The 17,687-nt window shown below is 39.7% G+C and overlaps 1 protein-coding gene across 1 annotated transcript in view; it reads right to left on the reverse strand.

The window, feature by feature from the left end:
* LOC145351921 (fibroblast growth factor receptor 4-like) overlaps positions 1-17,687 on the reverse strand; it is a 59,210-nt gene that overhangs the window by 22,006 nt on the left and 19,517 nt on the right. The window contains exons 3-9 of the mRNA XM_080201711.1: positions 9,417-9,680; positions 7,811-7,900; positions 5,716-5,885; positions 3,256-3,379; positions 1,843-2,033; positions 1,413-1,551; positions 387-580 (exon numbers count right to left, since the gene is read on the reverse strand). Of these exons, the coding sequence (XP_080057837.1) occupies positions 387-580; positions 1,413-1,551; positions 1,843-2,033; positions 3,256-3,379; positions 5,716-5,885; positions 7,811-7,900; positions 9,417-9,680 (1,172 nt within the window). The remainder of the gene's footprint in view (positions 1-386; positions 581-1,412; positions 1,552-1,842; positions 2,034-3,255; positions 3,380-5,715; positions 5,886-7,810; positions 7,901-9,416; positions 9,681-17,687) is intronic.

Consider the following 17,687-nt stretch of genomic DNA (forward strand, 5'->3'; position numbering starts at 1 on the left):
CAGACTCTCCACACCCTCCGCGCAATTTGCCGTTCCACCAATCTTGGTGTCATCAGCAAATTTCGACACCATACACTCGGTTCCCTCCTCCAGATCCATAAAAGAGGAATTGACACTCAATAGTTGTGTTTTTGCACTTTAGGAGTTGCTTATTTTCAGGCATTATTCAAGTTGTTGACTGATGCGTTGTCTAATACTCAAGATTCAGGACAATGATAAATTAATAAAATGATAATAAATGCACAATTGTATTATTAATATATAATACACACAATTATATTATTCAAAAACCAAGAAGATACTCTTAGTTATCTCCCATTAAGAAAATACAATAGCAGTTTTTGTTAATGTCTTTTACCATAAATTATTGCTTGGAGTTTAATTACCTGTCTTTTGAAAGGGAACTTGGAAAGTTTCTGCACAGGAAGTGGGTCAAAAGCTCTCTTGGCGGACCTTGCCTGCATCCTGCACAATATAACAATGACCACTGACAAGATGATGGCCAGAGAGGTAGCAGCATAAATCAAGATGTCTGTGTATTTAGCCCCAGAGGAGTCAGGTGTTTTCAGGGATTCTTCTTCTACAAAAACGACATAGAATAACTCTCATGAATATTCCTTTCAGCTTACATTTATAACAAGAGAGATTATTGAGCCAGCATTGAAGATATGTCAAACAGCAAAAACCATGTGCCATTGGTTCCTAACTTAGTCTATCACTATCTAGATAGCATCAAAGATAATAAGCAGATCAGCTGTCAGCATTTTCTTGTACATAAAACTACATTGTCTTCAAACAAAAGTCCATTTTGGAATGGTGCAGGTGGACAGATTAGATTGCTGGGGTCATTGTGCCATGTTTCCTCTCCTCAGAATCAGCATGGGAGGACTTTTGAAAACATGGTCTGATGATGTAATCAGCATCACAACACCATTTTAACTAAAACTGGAGAGGCATGGTTAGGCCAAACTTGGCGGTGGGATGTGGCAGGAATTAATGGAGAAGCCAAAAGAGGTCATTTACTTTTACTGCAGATTACTTGTGCTCCCCAAGAAATCCTCCAGTTTCCCAAGCCCCAGTTTTATCACTCACACATATTACTAACAGCATCTGTGAACTCCCTCACTGCATGAACATTGTGTTAACCATCATTTGTTTGTGTGCATGTGTTCTTGGGTTCATGTCTCATTTTCTGTTTTGGCCACTATGCTAATATCCCACCTCCTCCCCCTGCGCCGCGCCACCCCCCACTCCATCCCAACTTGCCAGAGTTTCCATCTCATTTCCTCCCCACCATTCTACCCAAGTCAAAATTGATCCTACAATTCTTTCAGCACACACGTAATTTACCTCCTGTTTCAACTGGTTCATATTGGTCCCATTTAATAGGTAGAGATAGGTAGAGTACGTACCTGGTAAAACTGTCAGCCATGCTGAATGGTAAGAGATCCCAATAGAATTGCCTGCCAAGCAGGTGTACTCTCCTGCATCCTCAAATGTGACATTATGCAAGTAGAGGACTTCAATTTCAGTACTGTTAATATCAGCAGTCTGTGAAGAGAGGAAAAATAAATGGACTGGCTTAGGAATAATATTCAACTGAGGGCAACATGTGTAAACTTTGTTCTGCAGGTGCACAATATTGAATTACAGGGAGATGAAACAAGAAATAACTTAGCTCTCATAGCATTGTTTGTGCCAAAATAACAATAATAGCATGCAACTGTAAAGATTATTTAAGAACCAGCTTCTCCACAAAGTGTAGAGTAATTGATTGATTAAAAACAGTTTTAGAATGTTTACAGTACCTAAAATGATTAATTTGTTGACCCACACACCTACCTTTAAAACCTGGACATAAGGAACCTCATCTGGTCCATATTTACTGCCATTCACCTCCACATGTTTCAGCCACTGGATGTGAGGCTGGGCATCACTGAAAACTCTGCAGTGAAATTCTACATTGCTTCCCACCACCACAGATTTGTTAGCTGGCAACCCAACCTGCAGGATAGGTCGATGAGGAGATCTTTCTGTGGATAGAAGAAGTTATTGTACATATAAATATGCACACAAATACAGTTTAGAACTACTAATACTTAAGCCCCTATTTATTTTTGACTCCACATTTGTTTAGCTGATTGTCCTCAGTCTTCCTCAGGCTACTCTTAACAGGAAGAAAATGGTACTATTGCAGCATTCGCAATTTCTTGCCCACTGTTTACTTGTATTGCAAATCATAACGGAACCTGGCTGGCTCCTTCCATTCTTCAAATAATTTACAGGCAGAAATTGTCAACATTAATTCCCTGTGGTAGATAGATATGGTGGACAGATAAACAAGCAATGTAATAGAGGATCAGAACAGCTCATAATGGGTTTCATTATTCCAGTTAACAGCATTGTGACCTTTCATGTTCCTTTGAAGATTTGTTGTGCACAGAGATCATGGTCAAACCCTACACTAATTCTAATTGCACCACTAATAACATCTTAGGTCAACCAGAAACATCATATCGGCTCAGATCCAACGTCAACCACAACCAAGTCCAACAAAAACACCTGGCTTTCACAGAAATTTTCCAATCAGTTGTAGACTTTTATTTCTGTTTGATTCTTATCAGCATTTAGAAACTAGATATAATGGAGCCAATATTCCACAAGCAAAAATCTGCCATTATCAGCATAACCAGTGGTGCCTTTTTGCCCATAATTGCCTGACTCTAATTTGAAGATTATTTTTCATGTAGTTGTGTTCATTTCATTTTGGTGGAACAATGCTTAGTTTGAACATAATGAATGAAACAAATGCACCGAAAATGGCTTTGTTATACATACTGGCTTGAATTTTCAGCTCACAATTTTAAGATTATGAAATATCATGAACTTGGGAGCACAAAAGGTGCAAATATTTCCTGCTGGTGTTTGTGAAAAAGTTGAAAATCCAAACCATTACATGTACAACATTCCCCAGAAGATCAAAGCATAGAAATTACTGTTGCTGATACTAATGGAGAAATGTTTATTTAGTCTGTAAAATTGGAATTCCTCTCTTTATAACAGAAATATATAATATTTATTTTAGAGCAACACAACACAAATATTCAGAGTAACTTCTGATTGCAGAATATTTCAAAATAATTATCAGTATTCACAGAATTAAAAAGCAATGTTCATTAGATATTTGACTCAACATTTTATCATCTCTCCCAAATCCCATATCAGCTGCTTCTCCCTGAATCACTCCAGCCTTACCCAACACCTCCAGTTGGTAACTGTGATTGATGCTGCCATACTTGTTCTCCACCACACAGGTATAGTTGCCACGGTCAGATGGCACAACGCTTTCCATCACCAAGCTCCAACGCTGATGGCGTAGCTGATAGGATAAATTAAATTAAAAATTTGGAAAAACTAAAATTAGTTTTGTGAAATACACTAAAAAAGTTCAGACAAGAAAATAAACTAAGACTTTCTAGGCTGTATTGCTTGCCTACATGTTTACTTTATCATTCAGTTTGGATTAGAGTCAATTGATCAAGAAGGATTACTGTACACATGTAAATGCTGTAGCTGTCTAGTGAGTATTTGTTGGGTTTCTGCCAAGGAAACTTTGCTTAACATTTAAACTCTCATATTTGATTTGGCAATGCTTTGGGGTAATGTATAACCATGTTTATCATGATGACATCATGTGTAAGTGATGTGATCATATGTTTTCAGTTGATATAAACAAGGTTTGCTAAACAAATTTTCCTGAAGACAATGTTCCTTTAGCTTCAACAGTATTGCTAAGGCAACATATGACTGTTAGCAATCTCATAAAAGGCAAAGGTTGACAGAGTCAGGCAGACAGTTGAAGTCTCCCAATTTTCATTCTGAACTGAAAAGCTGAGGGAGTTTGCCCTCAGCCTCATTCACCTCTACTCCTCCAAACCTGCCCGATTCCTGATCTGGATTAAGATTTGGGCTAAAGAGGCTGAATCTGTCATTCTGTATTACAGCATTCATTGTTTGGCCTTGTTCTCACCAAATAAATAAAATTAATTTACATTATCTTGTCCTTGGGGCATTCAAAGTGTCTTGCAACCAAGAAATTAATTTCTGTAAAGTAAGCAAACACAACAGCCAATTTGTATACACTAAGATTTTAGAAACAGCTGTGAATTAGGAAAATGATCAGTTATCTTGTTTTTGGTGATTTTGAGTGGAAAACTCCCTGCTCTTCTCCAAATAGTGTTATTGGATCTTTTACTTATCTGAAAAGGAAAACAGACTTTGTTGATAAATATTGGCCGAATTCTCCCAAAAAAGTTCTAAGTGTCGAACTTGCATGAAAACAGGAGTAATTCACGCTGTTTTCTCCGCTGGGAATTTAGAGAAGAATCTTCACGCTCTGCACTGCAGAGGTCGCAAGCGTGTATATCATGAGAGGCCAGCAGCTTAGCGCTGAACTGGCCACTGCGCATGCGCTGATCTGTCAGTGCTGAGATTGGCACATGCACAGTGGCCCTGCACTGCCAGCCACTAGATTACCGGCCAGCTTGATAATTGACGATCCCCATACTGCCTGCTCTCCAAGCCCTTCCATGGACTGGCTGCTGCCTTTCTCCTTGACCATTATCAACCCCCTCCCCCAATCTCCAGCCCCACCCCATCCACCCACACCTGACCCCCCCACCTGCAACCCCGCACCAACAGCAGGCTGACACCTTCCCCCTACTACAAAGAACAAGAACAAAGAACAATACAGCAGAGGAACAGGCCCTTCGGCCCTCCGAGCCTGCGCCGCTCATGCACCCAACTAGACCATTCGTTTGTAACCCTCTATTCCCAGTCTGTTCATGTGGCTATCTAGATAAGTCTTAAATGATCCCAGCGTGTCCACCTCAACCACCTTGCTTGGCAGCGCATTCCAGGCCCCCACCACCCTCTGTGTAAAATATGTCACCCTGACATCTGTGTTGAACCTTGCCCCCTTAACCTTGAACTTGTGACCCCTTGTGTTCGTCATCTCCGACCTGGGAAAAAGCTTCCCACTGTTCACCCTTCATAATCTTATACACCTCTAATAAGTCATTTCTCAACCTCCATCTTTCCAGGGAGAACAACCACAGCTTGCCCAATATCTCCCCCCCAGCCTACCTTTCCCCCAGCCCCCCTCTCGATCACTGGCCTCCCAGCGCCAAATTTCTGATGGCAGGAATGTATGCACAAACCCCACATCAGCTGATGTGAGAATCTCAAAGCCCACTGCACTAATTTTTTTAGAACAAAAGGGTGGGAGAATCATAGCCATTCTTTCTAGATCATGAGAGGCCGAGACAGACTGCCAGGAATTTGACATATATGCATCACAATTATGCCAATCATAAGCTTTGCTTATAAATCATTAAATCAATCATAGAATCCCTACAGTGTAAGAGGCCATTTGGCCCACAGAGCCTGCACCAACAACAATATCCTCTAGGCCCTATCCCTGTAACTCCATACATTTACCCTAAAACTCCCCCCGACTCTAAGGGACAACTTACCATGGCCAATCCACACAGACACAGGAAGAACGTGCAAACTCCACACAGACAGACAATCACCCAAGGCCAGAATCAAACCCGGTCACTGACGCAGTTCTGTATTTAAATTCAGAACTTGAATTGTGATCATTCTGAGCCCTTAACTCCAATTATGTTGTGCGTTGGTGAAAATGAGCTATACCTTAATGCCTCCAATCCGCTGTTCTCCCCTGAATTCCCTGCCATTCTTCAACCAGCGTATGGTGGGAATGGGATTTCCGGCAGCGGGGCAACGAAATTTCACTGTATTTGCAGCTGGAACCACATGCAGGTGCTTTTCCATACGCTCAAAATGTGTCCAGTAAGGGGTTCCTGTGTTTGAGATGGGTGGGGGGGAAAGCAGGAAGGGAAGGTCTTCAGTTAGAAATAAGTTATTAATTAGAGAATAATAGACTTGTGTGTATTCTGACAGTGAGAAATACAGCTCAAATTGAAATTATAATTATGTGGAGCACAACTACTGTTAGGTATGAAACTGAAGAGCTGGATCAGTGTCTCTAAAAAAAATTATGGACAAGAGGGAAAACTGATCCTGTACTCCTGGTGAGTGCTCTACTTGAAATGAATATAGGTTGGAGAATTGACATAAAGTGTTAAAAGCATCCCTGACCTGCACTCACTTTGAACAAGACTCCACTCTGGTAGCATAGATCAGTGAATTTAGCTTATATGATAGGAAAAACATTTTAATGTTTACTTAATCAATTCATTCTTTCATTCAAGGTGGTTTGAAATGGTCAAAATCCTTTTATTAATAGTAGAAGAAATGATCTTGCTACAGTATGTATTTGTAACACATGTTCAAAGAAAGCACACAAACCCACCATGCAAAAAAAAAAGAAAAGTACCTATTTTGAATCCTTCACGTCCACGGGACATCCCGTAGCATTTCACACCCAATGTACCACATTTGAAATTAAGCAATTTGTTATGTGGGTAAAAATGGAAGCCAATTTACATACAGAAAGCTCACACAAACGGTTATAAAGTAAATGACAAATTAATCTGTTACTTGAGGCTTTGATTGAGGATTAAATGTTGGCCAGTATAATGGGAGAACTCACCTGCTCACCAAGATCCAGGCGAACTTTTTTTGCTATCTTTCAAGAAGTATCATGGGATCTTTTATCTTCAGCTAACAATGCACTCAGGGCCTTGATTAAACATTTAATCCAAAAGATGTTACCCCCAAGAACCCTCTCACTGTAGACTAACTGCAATCCTCTTTGAAAGGGCTGACACAGACTCAGAAGGCTGAGTGGCCTCCCTCTGCGCTCTATATTTTCTTAGTCTATGATTCTAATTCCAGCGTGAACTTCAGTCAACATTTTATCATTGCAGAATGTTTTCACGTAAAATCAGTCAGATGGCAATGAATGCATCTGGGAAGGTGGGAATAGGGGTAAGGTACTTGGGGTAAACACCTGAATTACTCCAGAATCACTGTCAATCTGATATATTGGCCAATATGAGTCATTTTTTTTAACTTGAATTTTTGAGCTCTGTATAAGTGAAACATAACAGTAACATCAAACACTAACCATTTGAAACTCATTCCAAAGTGATTGCGCATTCCTACCTAATCAGCTGTACAGTAATTGACCCAATTAGCTGGACTGGGAACTCCTGTGGCAATTAGGCTACACATTTAGCTGTAGACTGATCCTCAGAGACTGAACAATTATAGCTAAGACAAATTGTCGCCCAAAAATACTCAGAGATGTTTAATTGGAGAGCTCACTGGTTGGCTCTAGGGTCACCCATTTGCTTTTCCTAAGTTAGAGACACGTTTATGCTTTGAATGAGTCCAACAGTCCTGGGAATGCAGTTAATACTTACAAAGGGGGCAATAAGAGGTTGTAAGATTTGTGGTTGAAAAATCATGTTGTCTCACTGTTATAATAAACTGTTCATCCCACATTCAGCTATTAATCAATACGCAATCCAAAACCAAGTTGTTCCAATGCAGTTTAGCATTATTATCCACTTGATGACGTGGATGGTTACCCAGATGTGTCTTATTTACAAAAAGTAGGTGAATCTAACCGAGCTAATTACAGCCCTCTCCCAATCATCAGTAAAGTGATGGAATAAATCATCAAATGATATCAAGCAACAGTTAATTGGCCACAAAAACCTGTTCACTGATGCTCAACTATTTTTCCTTTGTGACTCAACGTGCGATTATGTGCGCGTGTGTGCAAGTGTATGAAAAGGAACGGGTCTGAATCACTGACCTTTCTGAGAATAAGCATGACCATCATTGGATTCTGGAGCTGAATCTTCAGATCCACCGTCTTCATCATCATCACCAGAGGACAATGAATCTGTAATGATTATTGGAGGGGACATTAGGCCCCATGAAAACCTGGAATTTCATACTACACTCATGCCAGTCTAGATTTTATGGAACGCACTGTAGTAATCGCAGTAAAGGAGCCATGTTGATTATATTTATTGACTATGCAATAGATTTAATTTCTTCCTCCAAACAGGGATCGGTTACTGGTGCAGAGCTGAATTCCCTCTTCCAGTTATGGACAACTGCTAAGGAAATGGAGCCAGGCACAAGGTAAATAGCTTTTCCAAGTGACCATTCTTCATGCAAATTTAGGATGAGTGCTGTTTGAATGTGATGCATATCACAGCTCAATGATTCACCCTGTCCTCACCATAATTGCACATACATGCACTTCACAGAAGGAACTGCTTTCTGCATGCTTTGTATCCTGTATCAATTATACTGCATCAAATATGCAATCAGATTCTTTGAAAGATTGATATCAGCTGGCATTTTTGTGAAAACCTGTGAACTGAATTTGAAGTTTGCAATCTGAATACTGCTTAATTTTCCAGAATGCATTAGCACTCGATAGTGAAATCAAATAATTTTCCTCAGCTTCTAGCAGTTTGCATTCAGTTTGATTGACTATATAATTACAGTGCTATACAATGTACACTCAATGTATTGCACATGTGTTTAAATGATCCAACACCATGTATATATTATTAAAATTGGCACATCTGTTGCATCGTCCAATAAAAGTATTAATTAAATAATTTCCCATGAGGCTTACCATTCCAAAAAGTATAGATCTATGGTGACAGGTTATGTCTTATTTATTAAGTTTTAACATTGCAAATGTCAAATCCTACCAATAATAAATTATGGTTCATTTATTTTTTAACAGAAGAGCCAATTCCTAAACAAACAGAATATTCAATCTTGGATCCTAAATTCTATTAAATAGCCGAAGGCTGCACTTTGAGCCCTGTCGAATAAACATATACAGTGTACATGATGAACATGCTGTTGTACTTTCACATCCGAATTCCATTTGGATAAATCAGACTGCCTGGCATAAAAATTAAGAAAGAGAATTTTATTTCAGATTGGAGAATCTTGTATTTCAAAAACATAAAGGAGATTTTAAATATATTCTCCAGTATTTATATTGAATTGTTGTCCACTCAGCGATGGAGAAATGAACCCGTCAATGATTCAGGCCCATGAAAATTGGAGCGGTTAACAATAATTCAATGGTACTCTCTCATGTTCAGTGCTAACAAAATCTCAAACCATTCTTAGCATTGTGCTGCATTGTTTTTTTAAATTTATGAACTCAAACCATAGTCAAGATCTAAAGGGCAGACGCCATCAAGTCTGAAAAACATTAGAAACTAACTTAGATAAAGTATTAATCAAATGCAGTGCTTAAAGTCATACAAAGAATATGATGCTACATTCTGTGCAGTACAAACACATTTTTTATTTGAAAAAATATTTATTTGCATCTAGACTTAGATATCAGAGACTTTACTGAATAGAATTAAGAGTTGTACCTGCAACTGTCACTGTGAAATTCCTTAGAATCTCGCCTGTTCCACGTACTACACAAAGGTATAGGCCAGAATCATCATATGTCATCTCTACAATTTCCAGAACCTTCCTGCCTACACGGACTCTGTCATCAGACAGGATTTGCTTGTCTTCTTTGTACCAGTTGATGTTCACAGATCGATTGGTGTCACATGTTAATTTGAGTCCATCACCATTATTTAGGAGGATATGATCCTGGGGTTCTGCAGTTTCACTGCCAAACAACCCTATAGAGATGGAAAATTGACATTTTAAATATGACATGATTCATGACAAATTGATTCAAATTCTCTCTCTCTTCTCTATCAATCCAAATCTCATTATAAATCAATACTTCTGGCCTAAAGGAAAAGCTATCTTTTAGAAGTCACATTTTTCTAAAATACTTTTGTGTCAACTTTTTACATTATAAATTATAGGTCTCCTTTTACAATAGCAAACTTGCCACACTGTAATTGTTTGGATATATTGGGTAGAATTTTCCCATTTTTCATTTAGAGCGGAAGGGAAAAGAGCTATTGAAAGTGCTAGCCCCAGTGGTGGCTTTCTCTGCCTAATTGCTTGGAACTTAATTTTTAAAACTTGAAGGGTGGGTCCCACGCCATCATGCTAGTAGCCTTGCATCTTAGATTTTTAAAGATCAGGGCACATTTTTAAAGGCCATCCTGGTTCACAAAGATTAGGATGGAACCCCCGTAACCAATCACTCAAATGCTACATTGTTCCCAGGCATTTCCTCTGGTCTGAGGGTAGTGCTGTGTGCAGTGCCATCTGGGTACTAACTGGTCATGACATTCTCTCCCCTGAGTGATGCATAGATTGGCAATGAGGATATGAGTGGCCATGGGGATAAGTGGGAGTCATGAGGTAAGATGGGTTGGCATGGATGTGACATGGAGAATGAGTGGGGTGTGAGGATGTGTGAGAGGTGAGGGCTGGAGGGCAGTATTTTGTTTTATTTTGCTTTTTTCTTCAGCTGGAAAAGTCCCAGATCACCAAGACTGACTCTAATCCCAACTTGGGAGTGAAAAAAAACAGCCCCTGATATTCAGTGACAACTCTTAGAAAGTCACAAATCAACATGGCCAGATGTAATATTACATCCTCATCTCCATTCATTGCTTTCTAGGTCAAACCTTTTCCCTCCTCTCACTGTTGATAAACATCAGGAATCTACCAGTGAGCCAAACTCCAAATTTGACCCCAGGTGTGGCAAATCACAGCCTTGCCTTAGAGTTAGATAAACCATCATTTCCTCCTATATAGTGCTACCAGGTGAACTCTTCATATTGCCAAACTCCCATTGTCTCACTGTAACTCTGTCAACTTCAACAGCCTAATTTCTGTCCTGCCATGCCCTACAAACATTCCTAATTATACTAAAGTCCAGAACTAACCCTAAAGTGCAGCTAAATGACATCACATATCTATCTATAACTGTTGTACTATGTGCACCATATATATAGAACCCTGTTTAGACAACACCTGGAATACTACAAGCAGTGCTTAGGATAGATTGGCCTTGGCGGAGGTACAACATAGATTTGCTAGAATGACGCCCAGACTCCAAGGGTTAAGCTATGAGGAGAGATTAAACAAACCAGGCTTGCATTCCCTGTGTGATAATCCCCATGAAACTCATGGGAAATTTCTAACTGATCTCCCTTTGGGGCTCACTTAATAAGTTCCATTGGTAACAGGCAATGGCCTACCCAAATGGAACACATTACCTGAGCCTTTTATAAGGCAGACATTGGGAAAGGTCTGAAAAACTGTTGTTCTGGTTAGGACTTGCGTATGTTATGGAGTAGTGGCATTATTTTGTGTTTAACAATAAATACCTTCCCTTTCCAGTTCAGCTTCCTAGTTATTACCATCTGGAATTTAGAAAGCTACTGAGGTTTTCAAGATATTAAAGGGAACAGATGGGTTAAGGTTGGAAGAAATTGTTTCCACCAGTTGAAGCATGGACTACAGGTTAGAACCAGATCTTGGGAAATTGGGAAAATTGGGTGGGTGGGTAGGATGGGGTGGTTGGAACTCCCTTTCACAAACGGAAATTGATGCTGGATCAATTATTACCTTTAAACTGAGATAGATATTTAATAATCAGAGGTATTAAGGAACATGGGGCAAAGGCAGGTATAGACTTCAAATCAGCCATGATCTCGCTGCACATACCTTTTAACATTGTACAGTGCAATCCCACCAGAATTAATTTATTAATTTGTGCTCTGTCTTCCTCACTCAGAGGACAAGGCGTCGGGTCCCAATTACATCTACCTCGGTCAGTACAGGAATCAAACCCATACTACTGACATTATTCTGAAGCACATGCTAGCAATTTGGCCAACTGAGGTATCCAGCCCCTTGATTCTATAAATTGCAGCATGGACCATGGGAACCTGTTCAATATTAGGCAGAATGATAGCTTGAACTTATAAAACACCAGATGGGTTATTAGGAATAGTTGACATAGCATAACACCAGCCTGAGTGCAGAGAATGCCTGAGTTGATACGTCCTCTGAAAGAAGGAAGATTTGACTAAAAAGCCTTGCCCTGTGTCACTGATCCCTGTTATCAAGGATTAATTGCAGTAACAAAATCAGTGTTCTCTGCACCAGGGTCAGTAATGAGGTTGAGGAATAATGAGGCATCAGCCAAATCCAACAACAATTTCTATTCTTTGTGGGATCATTCCACCCAAACAGGTGACACTAATTCCGAAGGGAAATTCTTAGGATTTTTTTTGAAGTCATTCTTCTCTTAAGTATCAAACACAGAACAGCAAGTATGTAATGTTGGCTGGGCTGTGAGACAGGCTGGAAGCTGTAGCACTATTTTACAGCTGCATTGGATTAGCCAAAACGGGACAGATGGGAGATTGTGAGAAGACTTGGCTCTCTCGAGAATGTGAAATCATCAAATCTGAGTTAATTCCAAGCTGATTCTAGTTCATATCCTGTAAATGGTAAAATATGGAGAGTTGCTTCTCTTCCCCAACCCGACATTATCATTATGCAAAAATAATGCCAATTTTGTCCTGTGTTGAGTTCCCTGTGTTTCACTATCAGCCTAAGAAGGGCAATGGTGATTGTCCTTCTGACGTAAAGACTGATTTTTCAATATAGAAACAACGCTCTCCTTACTCATTGCTAGCCTTGTATCCCACAAAAAAATCAAGAATTGCCTTGCATTCCTTCATAACCTAGGGGTAGAATTTAATGCACTCTCCATGGCATGTTTGGTTGTGAGGTATTTAATCAAAGGGGAGGATGGTGGTTGGCGACCCTGCTGTCTTCCCACTTGTATCTCATTGGCATGGAAGGTGGGAAGATCCTATGATATCTGCCTACCTGACTCCCTGCCAATCGAAGCCCTTAAGTTGTCAATTAGTGGCCTCTTAAGGGCCATAACCTGCTGCTACTGGTATTAACCCACTGCAGATGAGGGGGTTTGCCACCTGGGTAATATGACAAACAACCCTGTGCAGAGTTGTTTGTGGGCTCCCAGATGAATCCCTCATTCAAAAGCACTCAGTGGCTGATTTGAGTGGCAGGGGCTGCTGACACCCTGCCGGCAATCCTATTTTTCACCACCCCCCACCCGACAACCTCTCTTTCCCAACATTCACCAGTGGCCTGAGATCCAGCAACAATCCTAGACCTTGGGTGGGTGTATGACAAGGAGCTGTCAAACATCCCTAGTGGCACTGCTGTTTAAGGGGAGAGAATTCTGCCCTTTGGGTCCTTGATCTGTTAAATGCCTGAGTGGCACTTAATGTGATAACATTTCCTAAAAGGGATGGTGCAGAGCGAGACTTAGGGTTGCCTGCCTGTGGCTGGCCATATTCCGGGAAACATTGGTGAAAGTGACATTACCAAAAGTGACAAAATTGATGAAATGGAAAGACAACAGTGAGGCATAAATGGGTGAAACTAGAGACAAGTTCTGTGACACTAAGTAAGAGGGAACCTTTCTCCATTAAATTCCATTGCTGAGTCTGAATAATTCCTTCCCCTGCCAGGGGATAAAAATCTGCAATGCGCTGCAGTCCATCCAATCACCACCAACATGATCTGATACTAATTACTAATACTGACACTAATTTGTCACTATACCAGCATCAGGCCAGTCTCAGCCGAGCCTAACTTTGACTCATAATCAGCACACTTTCATCCTGCTCTGCACCCTGCGTGTGCATTGCCTCAACTGATTGGAGCACAAATAATGTGGTTGATTGTTTGGATATTTCCATGAGGTGGCTTTTATTGATGCCTAGATGGGGGTGAGGGGGTAGATTCCTGCCAGACGGAAGGTCAGCTGGTACCTGAATGCACACTGGCTGGTGAATGGTCCTGGCCGCCATTGGCAGGAACTGAAATGTTCCCAGAATGCTTTGTTTTGCCCCCAGGAAATTAAGGGAACTCTTAGCCATTCTGGGAAGGTTGGTAACCCGAATAAGAACCCTTTTGCCTCCAAGAATCAAGTCCTATATATCTAAATTTATGAGCCAGCTCTTTCTCAAGCAATATCATTTAAAGTTTAAACATTCTTGCAAATCAGTTATTTTTAAAGGTTTACATCTTCAGGACAAAACTAAATTTCTCCCTTGCTTCAGTTGCTTCAATGCATACTCTTTGATTGTTAGCTCCAATTAATAATGAAATAACCCAGTTTTGTACTGAACAAAAGCTAAAACAAGGATGCCAAAGGGCATTTGAATGTGAGCACAACAGACCTGCGACACAATCACAGCCCTTATCGATCCTGCCCAGAATTCCTGAGATAACACTGACCTTCAAAGTACAAACACTTCAAGGTGCACTAAACTCTGTTGAGGGCTTTACTCTGATCATTCGACTTTTCTCAGCTGGGATTGGTTCGGAGGCTATGGGATGACACTAGCCTGATTTCATTTTAGTTACAGAACAGTAGTCATGGTCACTTACTGTCATTACATCAGAGCGAGATAAAAAAATTTTTGGACACAGACATTGGCCAAGATTTTCTGTTTTGCCCGCAATTGGCAATGCAGGTGCAAATTGCACTCAAAATTGCACTAGTTTTCCAAAGTACAGTCGTGGTTCAATTTACTACTCACAGTCATTGGCATTGTTGCAAACATAAAATCTTCCATAGGCAGTTGTTCAGAACATAAACGGTATTTTCTTTCCTTGCATTAAAACATATTCCTTGATATATTTAACAGTGACATCCTGGTGCAGTTTCATTAAATGAATTGATCACATAAAATAAGCATCTAATAATAAGGGTGTCTTCTGGTCTTTTTTTTATTTATTCGTAGGACATGGGCATAACTAGCTGGCCAGCACTATTGCCTATTCCTAGTTGCCCTTGAAACTGAGTGGCTTGCTAGGCCATTTCAGAGGGCGCTTGAGAGTCAACCACAATGATGTGGCTCTGGAGTCACATAGGCCAGACGATGTAAGGCTGGCTGATTTCCTTCATTAAGGGACATAAATGAACCAGATGGGTTTTTCCGATAATCAACTACAGTTTCAAGGTCATCATCATTAGATTTTCAATTCCAGGTTTTTAAATTTAATTCAAATCCCACCATCGGCCATTGTGGGGTTTGAACATTAACTGAGTTTCTGGATTAATAGTCTATCAATAATATCACTTGGCCATCATCTCCCTACTGCCTGTAAAGAACCTGATATTTAATAGCTGGACATGCCTTTAAGTGCAAAATCATTTACTAGTTGAATTCATGTACAGTCATCAGTCCCTTAGTAAATGATACACATTTTAATATTTCAAAGCTTTAGACGCCTGTTTGATTTTTTATACCAAAGAAAAACTTCACTTTAACAGCTTCCATGAAGGTGCGCAAGTAGACACAATGTGCATGGTGATTAAATTGAAAGTATGGCCTTTTTTGTGGACAGGGCCAACTTATTTTTAAAACCAGTGCAAAAAATTGTGGAAACTCAATCTGCACTTGAAATTCTTCAATCTTTTGTGCTGCTTTGGCTGATTTTTGAGGCATATTACATTACAAGAACCTCCGCAACCTGTCAGAAACTTTACCCCATTGATAGTCTGGGGAGGCATTGGTTCCAGACTATCGGAACATCAGCAAATTTTCTTCATGCTGGACTCAGAGATAATTACACAGGAGTTAGGTACTATGTTATAAAGAGGGCCTTGAGAATTCAAACCTTTTAACAGAATTGAGAAGGCGTGACCTAGAACCATAGGATGATACAGCCAAGAGTGCTTGTGCCTGATCTTTGAAAGGAGTGTCCAACTAGTCCCATGTCTCTTACCTTTCCTCATAGTCCTGCAAGTGTTTCTACATTTATAAGAGGTCCTTAATATTATGAAGGATTATGATCTTGTTGCCAATGAGCTGGTAACAGGATGGTAACAAATAGTTGCAAAAATAATAAAAAAGGAACATTAGAAAAAGGTTTATTTGAAGGGGGTGATTAGAATATGTAATTCCACATTTTTCTGTTGAAGCAGAGTACAGACTAGAGAAAAGGAGGATATATGCTTGAATGGCCTGTCTTAACATTCTTTTATAACTTTATTCCTCGAGAAGAATGCCTCTTTCTTCTAATTATGCCAGCACAAATATGTGATAGACTTTCATTTAAATGAAACAGATTTGACTGCACCAAGAAGTGATGGGGGACACAAAGATGTCAGTGCCCCACCAATGTACTCAAACATACAACCTGCAGTGAGAAAGAGATGCTAGAAATAAAATGAGATGTTCTTACTCTGATATTTAATGTTTTTGCTTAAAGAGATAGGACGTTCTAACGCAACAGTAGCTATGACTCTATTGTTTTACATTGGACATTCAATTGAGTTATTGACCAGAGAAAGCTCAAGCATTTCAATATGTATGTGTTACAGCAATGTTTTTTGTTGAAAATCAATGTCTTTCTCATCATCAAACTCCCCACCCTCCCCCAAAGGGTCACGACCCAGTACCTGACATGGGAAGACAAGAAGGAATGATTTGCTGCATGCTGAGGCATGACCTTTCAACCTTAACCAACAACTCCACAGTGACAAGGACAAAAGTATGTTACTCTATAGGATGGGGTGCAGTCAGAGGCTGAGACTCCATGGGTGTCTTGGAGGGGGAGAGGTCACTCACTAGGAAACCTGACAACTCCATTGACAAACACGTCAACCTCTGACAGAGCTTAAAGTCAAAGCCTTTGGGTGGAATACTTGAGGGTGTGGCTTCAAAGTGACTGAAAATCACTTCTCGGCCACATTCTGAGAAAAATAGCAAAGTGTTCAAACTGCAGGGCAAAAGCAACAATTGGGAACAGAAATGATAGCAAAAGAAGCATCATTGCTGCTCTTGATTCTTGTCAAGAAGCTAACATTTAAAGAGATACCCCATCTTTTGTGGTAACTGATTGTTCACAGTATTCTTTCTGTTGTTTTTATTGACTTGGTTTCTATCAGGCATACAACCATCACAAAAGTGCATTTAAATGTGTACCAGAGAGATTAGTTGCTAAAAATATTACACTTTTAATATTTAACCTAATGATTAGTGAAATAATGTTTAGATGTTTTGCTGCAGCAATACCACACAAGTTGTATTGTTTAAAAAGTACTAAATATGAATGGACCCTTCAGCCCCATTGTTCGGCACTTCCTGTGCTCACTGAGAAATATATTAATAGAAAACAAATGGCATGTTAAGGAGACATGCTATTATTGTGAAAGTTGCTTAGTGGCTTTGGTAGATCAAGAGGTACGCCAAGACTTGCAAATCACCAAAACTTGTTGGTCAACTTATGCCATTTGCTTTGTTGGCCTCCTCATTATCTTCAGATAATTTACTAGATTTTCACAGTATCTGCTCTTTAAACCAGTTGTGAAAAGTTGGATCTGAAATTTAACAGCATAAATATTTATTAATGACCTGACTATCAATATGCCAATCGAAACACTGTGTCTCAGATGAGGGACAACTTAATCTGTTCAATCTCATTCCTGCATGTGTTAGCAATGTTAGAAATGTATATTTTATAATTTTCATTTAATCTTGCTTATCTTTTTATCTTTCCTAATCTAATCTCCCATCTTACTCTTTCTACATCTGATTTCACTTTCATTCACTCCTCTTTTTGTTGGTTAAGGAGATAGTATTGCTCTTGTCATTCACTAAGGACCCAGATGGCCTATTGTTCTCACCATGTCATTATAAATTCACACTTCCACCAAGTTA

This window comes from Carcharhinus amblyrhynchos, chromosome 13 (genome assembly GCF_965287045.1).
Source record: "Carcharhinus amblyrhynchos chromosome 13, sCarAmb.v2.hapA, whole genome shotgun sequence".
NCBI classification, from domain to species: Eukaryota; Metazoa; Chordata; class Chondrichthyes; order Carcharhiniformes; family Carcharhinidae; genus Carcharhinus; species Carcharhinus amblyrhynchos.